Source organism: Erpetoichthys calabaricus, chromosome 9, assembly GCF_900747795.2.
Source record: "Erpetoichthys calabaricus chromosome 9, fErpCal1.3, whole genome shotgun sequence".
NCBI lineage: Eukaryota > Metazoa > Chordata > Cladistia > Polypteriformes > Polypteridae > Erpetoichthys > Erpetoichthys calabaricus.
Genome location: NC_041402.2, coordinates 91,243,802 through 91,255,037, shown reverse-complemented (window position 1 = coordinate 91,255,037; position 11,236 = coordinate 91,243,802). Strand labels below are relative to the sequence as shown.

At 35.6% G+C, this 11,236-nt stretch overlaps 1 protein-coding gene across 1 annotated transcript in view; it reads right to left on the bottom strand.

Annotated features, from left to right (window-relative positions):
- Positions 1-5,512: 5,512 nt before the first annotated feature.
- Positions 5,513-11,236, bottom strand: part of sntb2 (syntrophin, beta 2) — a 327,074-nt gene continuing 321,350 nt past the window's right edge. The window contains exons 6-7 of the mRNA XM_028809888.2: positions 9,149-9,339; positions 5,513-5,908 (exon numbers count right to left, since the gene is read on the bottom strand). Of these exons, the coding sequence (XP_028665721.1) occupies positions 5,816-5,908; positions 9,149-9,339 (284 nt within the window). The 3' untranslated portion in view covers positions 5,513-5,815. The remainder of the gene's footprint in view (positions 5,909-9,148; positions 9,340-11,236) is intronic.

Sequence of the window (11,236 nt, the reverse complement as noted above, 5' to 3'; positions counted from 1 at the left end):
GAAAGCAACACTGCACAAATTTTTCCTGCATTCTAAATTAGTAGACTTAAAGAGATGGTGATGATATATTTAGTACACTTTTAGCCTTTCTATTAAAACCTACGACAATAGAATGGATACTAACATAATTGTTTATAATAATAGTTTGTAATGTGGAGCTTAATGCAGACAATGAAAAGTAATCTAATTGACGATTACTTGCATGGTAGACATGGATGCATACTGCTTTTGTAACACCATAGTTCTTACTGATGGGAGTCATGTTATTTTATTAAAAAAAAAAAAAAAGTAACGTGAAATAAGTTACATTACTATTCTGAAAATGTGTTAATATTTATAATATACAAGTAAAAGAATCAAATCAACATTATAAAGATTAGTCTGTGTAGTTCAAAATGTTGCTTCAGATGAAAATTTAAACAGAGAAGATCAGGAAATATCTTCACGAATGGGGGCAGAATTTGGGAGCACAAATTAGGTTTGCCTTTGATATAGCTGAGGCTTCATCTACCATAAAGGTGATCTATGAACACCTCTTAGAAGTAAGAGTAGTCCGGCCATCAAAAGAACATTCAGTGGAAGGTTAAAACTATGGATATACCAGGCACTACCCATTAGGAAGAGCCCAACTGTCAGAGCATGGAGAGACAGCAGGGATTGCATTCATCTGCTAACATGTGAGGGTCTCCCCAAAAGGAGATGGAAGTCTATTTGTCTGATGGAAAGAAATGGAAGAGGACCTAGGTCTGCAGAAGCCAGTTCCAAAAAAGAAATGCCTGCCACATACAATTGCAATGCTTAATGACTGGACGCCTCTGCCACGTTGAGGACACTCTGGTGACTTTGATGGGCACCACTCTAGTTTTGACTGACCACTGATGATAACAGTGTACATGGGTGCTAGAACTGAACACTTGTTTTAAGAATAGATCAATAAATGATGGCACATCTTAATGTATTAGAAAATAACTTTAAACTTCATTCATTAAACTGGTATTTACCTTATAAAACTTGATTATTTTTCAGATTTTGTTCTAAATTTCCATCAATCTATTTTCTTATCTAATCTTGTCTATTTCAGGGTTGCTGATGGAAAAAAAAAATAAATGGATGCCTAATACAAGCAGCACTGGGTGCAAAGTAAGAACCAACCCTAGAACATCATAAGGCACTCTTTTACACACCCACACACAAATATCCTAACATACATGTCTTTAAGATGTGTGAGAAAAACCTGGAAAACATGGAGGACATCTCACACTGACAGAGAAGAACATGCAAACTGTTAAGTTTTAAACCCAGGGCACTGGGACGATGAGACAGCAGTGTGAGCCACAGTACCAACTTGCTGCAAACTAGTCTGAATAAAATATTAAATGTATTTTACTAGTCTGGGAGGCCAATAATAGGATCCAAAATATTTATATCAATAATACTTTAAATGTAACTATGACAAGATGCATGTAACAGCATGTTATTTCCCTTGGTTTGGTTTAAGTATACAGATAGGCCCACCTTATCTGTGGCTATATGGTTCCAAGACCCCAGCACGGATATGCAAAAACTGTGGATGCTCAGGATAAGCACAAAACGGGACTGACGGGTGACTGGGCATGGATATGCCGGGTCTCAGTGGCATCAGCCTGACCATGTTGTGTCTTGAGCATATTTAGTGGGCAGCACTGCATGCGAGAATTTCTAATGTTCTTTTGTGAGAATATTCTGTTTTGTTAACATTTTTTAACTGTGGTTGGTCAAAACCACGATGTCAAACTTGAGGGTAAGGTGGACCGACTATATGTTACTTCAAGCTTGGGGAACAGGTGGACACATTCAGGAGTGCTGTGATTTGATCAAGAATTTAGATGAGTTTTTGTGTAGATTTAAATCACTTTTAATATACTAAACACTCAGGTCAAAATAGGAAAGAAGAAACATTATAAAGGAATCATGAGCTCACTTAAAACATACAGTTCAATAACAAGAACATGTGGATCATGCCTCTTGAGCTGACAGGAGACACACTGAATTGATTAAATTAGCTCTTATTAGTAATTTATTCAGTGATTATAGAGATCATATTAGAGTTTTATAAAGGAAAAATAAGTGCCTTTATCATTTAGACAGAAATTTATAGCAACCCCATAAAGTTATAGTTCAATGAAAATGCAAATGTATTAGAGGCATACTTTTAAGATATGATATGAACAGATTTCTGTTTCTGAAAATGTATTTGTAATAATATATTTTTTTCTTTATCTAACCATTAGTCTCTTGAGCTTGAGTCAAAATCATATTAAAACACCCATTATCATGATGGACCTCTGAGGAGCAGAAGCATTTATACAGGGCAAGTGCCTTACACTTATAAATGTTTTGTGCCTTTAAGAAAAAGTAGACAGGAGGCAATAAAACAGCGCAAAAACTGCAACATTTTTCATTATGACTTTTTAGAACTATGCTGACAAGTGTCAACCTTTTACTGTCTAGCATTTTCACACCTGGAACAGTACAGTAGGGTAGTGTTTAATGTTTCATAGTTCTAGTCATTGTTTGTATGGAGTTTGCATGTTATCCCCGTGTCTGCATGGGTCCTCAGGGTCTTCCTCCCACATCATCAAACATGTACAACTTAGGTTAACTGCCGATTGCTAATTGGCCCCATTGTGAAAGTGGGTAAGTTGGCTCTGCATTGGACTGGCCCACTGCCCACGGCTGTTTCCTGCCTTCTGCCCACTGTTGCTGGGATAGGCAGTGCCCCACAAGTAACTCTGAATTAGAGATGGTTATTTTGCTACTGCTATTCTTAAACAATGCACTGAACTCTTTCTGCTCTTGTTTAATAATGCCAGTGGCCTGTTTGCATTTACATTAATTTTAGTTTTCATAAGTAAGAACATGTAACAAGCAGTCTGAAAAAAAATGTCTTATATAAAAAAATTGTATATAACAGTTGTTATTTTTTGATTTTTACAGCCATAATGCTTCTTTGCGATAAATATCTTTTTCAATACTTAATAGAAAATGTATCTGACTCCTCTAAGCAGATGTTGGAATGTTTGTATGTAAGAGTTTAGTTTTCCAGTTTTGCCGGACATCAGAAGCTTCCTTAAGTAACACACCATGTCAAGGAGTGGCAGCTCTAAGGGTCGCTTGCTATTTACTGTACACCGACTAAAGGCATGTGGTTAATTGGTGTTAGAGTGACGTCAGCGAAGGAAACTGACTTTATTAGGAAGGCACAAAAAGATGAGCAAGAAGATCCCACTGTCTGCACACCCAATGTTGGCCACTGCAGGGGAGCAACAAATGAGGGATGGATGTGGGTGCCACAGTGCCTGAGGATTTTATAAGCTTTAGGCTGCAACAGATCCCATTAGACAGACACGGTGGGGTTAAGATGGTGTGTCTTTCATGCTCCAGGGTATATAGGCTGCAAGAATCATCAAGGTGGTGGTGAAAAAGGAGAGGAAAAAAGAAATATCATGGGGGAATCAGACAAAAAATTATTTCAAAGTCTCGATTACATTACCAGAAAACAATTGGCTTAGTAAGAGAAATACAGTGATATAATTGAAATGATGGGTAATAATAAAAAATGAATAAAATAAATGTCTCATGCTATTCTAGATAAAAATAAAAAATCATTTTACTATACATTTTGAATAAAAAAAACTATTGATCTAGTGATTAACTGGAACTGTACATTTTTTATTTTTTACTAAATTTTAAAGCATGTTGATAAGAAGTTGAAAGAAAGTAACTTATCTGAAAAGTAACTGATTTTCTAAATTTGATCTTATAATCAGCAATCTTTGTAACAATGAAAAGCATACAATTTCCCCACATGTTCATCACAATGAAATGGTATCCGTTACCTACAGACTATCTCCATGGTAAAATATTAATTACCTTCATACATCAATGTGGATTTTCCCAGTGCCAAATGACATGTCAAAGTGTACAGTCTTCTCTTTAACTCCACTAAAGTTATGGCTTAGCAGAGGTTCTGCACACAGTTGTTCTAACAAAGTTTTTAGCTATGTCTTGGTGCATTAGGTGGCTCGGTTCACATGGTGTCTTTATCATCTGCTCCACTTAATTAGATTGCAATCAAAGGTAAATAAATGTTAACGCAAGGACTGATTCAGTCTGGTACCCTGGCCAGGTTTGGTTCCTGCTTTGTGTCCACTGCTAGTAAAAGAGCAGGTGCTGACATCCGGTAACTGTGAACTAGAAAAGCAGGTGAGGCAATGAATGAATGGGCTGGTAGACTGGTTTAGTGATCCCCAGCTAGTTCAGTTCAATGTATATGTGCTAACCATCACATCCAAACTGTGACCCTGCCTTGTGCCCATTGCTAGCAGTCAATTCTCTGGCCTTCTGTGACAATTAATTGTAGAAGACAGTTTGGAGTACATGTGGATGGTATTATTCAATAAGTAATGAAGATGTTGTGAGGGATGACGCGATACTGAAACCGAAGTAACAGGAAAAATGTTTATGGCATGCAGGTGCTGCCAACTATTCCAATGACTTACTGGGGGATAACCCTACTTGAAACATATTAAGCAGTGGCCATGAAAAATATTGGAATCAAAGAAGCAGCATAATAAAAACAGTTTCTAACTGGAATTCATTTTGGTCACTTAAATATAGAAAAAATATCAGCAAGAATCAATGCGTCTATGTTGCTAAGGCTGTTTTTAAAGTGAAAATAATAATTAATGGAGTGAGAAAAGAAATGAAAAGGAAAGGTGCTATAAAAAGTTTTTAGTTGTGCTCACTAACATTCATCAAAACAATCAAGCATAAAATCTAACAATGCACTTTCTGGATACAAATATTAGAGATATAAATAAAAATACTAGTTCTAACCCATGCAAAATAACAAAGACAAAAATGAATAAAATCTTATAGTAATATAAATCTATTTCATGAAGGCAATCTGAAATGACAAAATATGAATGACATATATAATAGTTTTTACTTCCTAAACAACACAAAAAAGGCACATTTGGCAATTCTGTAATTGTTATAAATTAACAGACAGAAATTCTGCTAATTTTCTCTTTATCAATAACTGTGAATCCTAAACAATGCTGATTTTAAAAATACATTTAGGTAAATACTAGGTGGATGTATACTGTAACCATTTAAAAAAGTTATACTAGAGGTTCTTAAAAACTCACCTGGATTATTATCTAGCTACTATATAATAAAGAATACATATTCTTTTTAGATTATTATGTAAAGATTTATGGTTTATTTGAACAATGCTATAGATATGTCGATAAAGGACCAATTATAAATATCTGAAAACATAGAGAGTGTGTAAAAGATTGATATTTTTTACATTTGAAAACCAGAGTTATTATAGTTACACACTGATTTTATATATATGTGTAATATATACATATATATATATATATATATATATATATATATATATATATATATACACACATATATATATATTCGTATATATATATGTGTGTGTGTGTTATTTTACATTTATATATATATGTATAAAATTTAAGGAATGGAAACTGGTGCCTCAAATTACTCTTCCTTACACTTTGTAAGACAAGTTGCTTCAAAACTCCAATCCTGCAAATAAACAACTTCGAAGAACAAAAAGGCTTTTCTGCATAAATGTACGAACACCAGCATGGGTGAGTTAGGTTTTTAAATCTGCAGAGGACATAAACATGTTGCAGATGTCATCTTTTCAGACATATTCCATCATTTTGGAAATAAAGAAAGGCTGATAAAAGAAGCACTGTCTTCTTTTGCTTGTGTTAGTTATCACAGCTCAAGCTAGCAATCCCATCCTGGTCACTTTGGCAGAAAGAAATGAATGTACAACAAAAACCACTGGTTTTGGACAGGAATGAAGATTCAGAACCTGAAAGAAAAGGAAAATATTGTTAATAAGTCATATTTTAATTAAGCTATTGAAAAATCAAATTCACTGAATGTACTGTAGCAGACAAAAGATACTTTTGGCCAAAATTCTTTTCTCTCAGTCTATGTTATTGATTCCTTGAGTTTCGGTCATTTGATATGAATTGGGCCTTTAACATGGGAAATAATTCTTCAAAATTCAGACTAATCTTGATCTCCATAAACAGGATGGAAAGTTCTAGATTGCTCAGTATTGTGCTTGAATGAGACATCTTTACTTATTGTATGTGCATTAGTGCTACAAGTTTACAAAAGTGCAGCACACTTGATTGCTTACCCAACAGGCTTTTCAACTCTAATCACACATGACCTGTGACCATAACTCCATTATGTAAACCAATTTGCTTATTTTCTGATATTTACATTTTTAATTTGATAGTGCTGAGATTTCATTGTTAAATATTCCCAATGTGTATTGCTATTGTTTTGTTTTATGGCCTGCTGCACTGTTTTGTGTAGCATGTACTGCTTAGCCACTGCATGCTTCTGCACCAAAAGATTAATCAAAAATAACTTTCATTACACTGCAAGTTGCAATGACAACAAAATGAACTAAATCAAATAAACTCAAACTTGTCTGTTTAAGGGTAAAGATTAAAAAAATTATCAGACTGAAGAAGTACATTGTAATACTGACTGCAGTAAAAATATACTGCATATATCCATCTATTTTTATAGTGCAAATAAGAGTTGCAAGGTCCCTGATCTACCTTTTACTTTGTTCTTTTGAAGTTGCCGTGCTGAGGCGTAACTACTTATAATGTCAGACAATACACATATGGTCACTATTTTTGACTTTTATATAAACTTGAGACTTTATTCATTAGCAAACATGATAAAAGTGGATTTTTCGGTTGCACTGAATAGGTTGTAATGACTGGATTTTTGCTGACAATATACAGGCGATATCAGGATGAATAGGAGTTCATCTATTTTGTGTTTCAATTATAGGATACAATGCAATAATTAATTACAAGAAAAGGATGGGATGTTATCAACACTCTATTTGTTACATATGATACCTGCCATGTTGTCTTATTTTAGGCTGTACTGAGAAGTGACAATAGAGTAAATCTGCTGAATTTAGTAATTTAGATAAAGGAACAACACTGGCATAAGGTAACAATAAACATAGATGGAGTAGGCAAAAAATGATCATAGGTGTTAATTGCATCTTATGTTTATTTTTATTCAATTTTTAAGCACCTGTATATTTTATATGTGCCACATAGCAAAACAATTTTATGCAAATGCTCAAAATATATTTATTAACAATTCTTCAAATTTGATTCTATAAAAGCAAACATATCTTTGACTACTCAGCCTTACTTCCAAGAGGGCAGAGGAGCCACATTACATACTATAGGCCAGAAAATTTGGAGAAGAAAATGGAGTAAAAAGCCAGAAGAGATGAAATGGGTATTGAAATAAACTTATTGGTCGATAAATGTGTACTTAAACTTGAAAAGCACTGAAAGAGTGACTAACTAACTCTTCAACCAAATTTTTAATCATCTTCTCAAAAAGATGGCATTTGTTCACCCTCTGGTGCTTCCACCCTTTTCATTTTACTTACATCTGCTCTCCCTTCCCGCCATTCATCTGTCAACTGCTGCTTAATACACATCATAAAAACAAAGGATAAAAGCTGAAACAGCCAAAACATTGGTTTTCCAAGCTTCTTTTTATTTTTTTAAGTAGAATTAACTTTAATCTGTATTATTTATGTAACAAAGCCATTCTCATAATCCAGCATATCTAAGATGTACACGGCCAAATGAATACTCTCAAGCAGTTAACATAATTTGTTGCTTTCTGGATTTCTACTAGTATAAACAGAATAGTGGAAGACTGCCCTGTTTAGCACAGCTGAGATGGCCATCCTACCTTCTGATCTGTAATCCATACATTTTTGGGGAAGATCTAATTTACTACCTGTGAACAGGATCAATTAAATAATTTCCAAAAAACTGGTATTGAATGAGCCACTTCTAGTTTGGTTTAACATCAACATGCCATTTTGATTGCTACTACTCAGCATACAGTATACATTTCCAAACACTCTAACACAGAATCACAATTGGGCTATCTATCCCACATGCTCAGTTTCAGAGTCTCAGAGAAGCACTGTCTATTCTTGGAACATCGGAAGAACAACAAGAACCAACTCTGAATTGGATGTCAGTCCATCACTGGACACACTCACTCATAAGGCAAATTCAGAGACACCAATGGCTGTTGCATACACATTTTCAGAATGCTGTAGGGAACTGGTGTATCTGAAAGCTTAGGGAAGAGGTGAAAACTCAAGCCACACAGTCACTGTTGTAAGTCACTCTGGATAAGAGCGTCTGCTAAATGATGTAAATGTAAATGTCATGATGAGTCATTCAAATACGGGTTCCTGGAGTTATGAGACAGCGAAAATAACATCCTGTGATAATGATCCACACCCAATATTATTACTAAAAAACTTACATTAAATAAAAATAATCCTCTACTAAATGAATGGATGGATGCAAATTAATATTTCCAAGGGACAAATATCCTACAAATCCAAGAAATAATAAGTGCAACTTGTCAAACAAGAAAATGTTTAATGTGATTTTATTTGGTTTTCAAATATAAGAATAGAAGAAACATACAGGTTTCAGTCTATAATACTTCATATTTAGAATCTTGGTTTAATAAAACAAAAGCTTTTTCATATTTACAAATGGTTTAGCAGATCCATCCATTCATTCCATAACCTATTTATTCCAATTTAGGTTTGTGGTAACATGCAAGGTATGAATTAGCCTTATATGGGTGCGCCACTCCATTTCTGGCCACATTTATTTATAAATCTTCAATGGGTCAGCGTAGACTTGAGACAGTCAACCTAACTTGCAGGTCTTTGGCATGTAGGAGGAAAACTGGGGACCCCTAAAGAAAACCTCCCCAATGATAATTGGTGAAAATGTGGAAATGCTACACTCACTGTGATCAGGTTGGGATCTAACCTCTTAGACAGCAGTGCTAACCACAGTGTCACTAGACTGCAGATACATGAAATAATTTAAATCAGCCTCACTTGATTTTAAACAAATACATTCCAGCAACTTTTGCAACCATAAAGGCATGCTTAGATTTGCAGATCTGAGACATGTTACAGTATTCACCACTCCAGAGCCTACCATACCATTTCTCCTTCTGGTCCTCCAAAGTCCAGGTACAGATTCTGAATGCCATCATCTCCAGACATTTTTAACTTTTCAAATGGGTATCTGTACAGTATAGTAGTAGTTCCAGGTCCTGCTCCCTCTTTTGTGATAGTGAACCCATTCTCATACTGGATGTTCAACCGGACATCTTGGTTGTTTAATGTGCAACCTGTCAAAACAAAACCAAAACAAAATTAGAGAAAGAAATCTAAAGGAAAACACAGAAATTCCTGAGTAAGTTTCTGTGATGTTGTGTTGTTAGCTTTTCCCAAGTACTGAGAATAGCTACAGTGAATTTTAACCACTGAACCATGCAGCAGTTGAAACTTCCATAATTTTGGACTGTATCAACAGTTTTCAAGGTGTAGCCATGGTTATTTTACTTTAGTCTGCGGAGTTTTGGGATGGGTCCACATACCTACTAATCACTTTGCTGTGTAACTTACTCAACTGAGTCTGCATGTTGTCCACCATGCATTTTGGGTGCAGTTTCACAAAATGCTAAAAGCACCTATTGCTGTCGTCAAGTCTGTCAGTTTACATGAAATGACTTTAATCCCAGGGGACCGATTTTATTGATATTTAATACAATTATGTATACAGTAATCCCTCACTATATCGTGCTTCGCCTTTTGCGGCTTCACTCCATCGCGGATATTATATGTAAGCATATTTAAATATATATCGCGGATTTTTTGCTGGTTCGCGGATTTCTGCGGACAATGGGTCTTTTAATTTCTGGTACATGCTTCCTCAGTTGGTTTGCCCAGTTGATTTCATACAAGGGACGCTATTGGCAGATGGCTGAGAAGCTACCCAACGTACTTTTCTCTCTCTCTCTCTTGCGCTGACTTTCTCTGATCCTGACGTAGGGGGATTGAGCAGGGGGGCTGTTCGCACACCTAGACTATAGGGACGCTCGTCAAAAAATGCTGAAAGATTATCTTCACTTTGCTCCCTTCTGTGCTGCTGCTTCCTTTAAGCGACATGCTGCACGGTGCTTCGCATACTTAAAAGCACGAAGGGCACGTATTGATCTTTGGTTGTTTGTTTTTATCTCTCTCTCTCTCTCTCTCTGCTCCTGAAGGAGGGGGTGTGAGCTGCCGCCTTCAACAGCTTTGTGCCACGGTGCTTCGCATACTTAAAAGCCAAACAGCCCTATTGATTTGTTTGCTTTTCTCTATCTCTCTGACATGCTCTGCTCCCGACGTGCACTCCTTTGAAGAGGAAGATATGTTTGCATTCTTTTAATTGTGAGACGGAACTGTCATCTCTGTTTTGTCATGGAGCACATTTTAAACTTTTGAAAAAGAGACAAATGTTTGTTTGCAGTGTTTGAATAACGTTCCTGTCTCTCTACAACCTCCTGTGTTTCTGCGCAAATCTGTGACCCAAGCATGACAATATAAAAATAACCATACAAACATATGGTTTCTACTTCGCGGATTTTCTTATTTTGCGGGTGGCTCTGGAACGCAACCCCCGCGATGGAGGAGGGATTACTGTACAAGAAAATCTGTCAGAAGAATTCATTCATATTTAAAAGGCAATTGTAAATTTTCTACATTGTCTACCTTAAAACAAAGAAAAATTCTGTGTGACTTGAAATACTTAATTTACGGTTTCAAATTTACCTTGAGAGAAGATATTTCAGCTTGCATACTCTGTATATTTTCCTTTTTTAATCATCTGATAGCCACTTCTGAAGGCATATCACTTTGTGTCAGTTTGGGGTGTCAGTGAACCTCTGTAACACCTACTCACTTCTTCTGCTACTAGAAGTCATACCAGGTATGTTAAATGATCTTTGTAACTAAAAGTAAAAAAATGCAAGCAAGCAATACAAAAGGTTGTTTAAAGGAACACGCCACCCAAAAATTTTATTTTTTTATCTATTAAGTACTCCTAGTAATAGCTGAGTTAGTCACCTGTCTTTACAGAGAACCAAGATCATAAAGTTCCTGACAAAACTGGCTTCTATGTGGGCCAATGCTAAACAAACAGCAAACAATATCAAACTATCTGTGAAAAAAAAGCTCCATATACTCCGTATCGCCTAATCCATA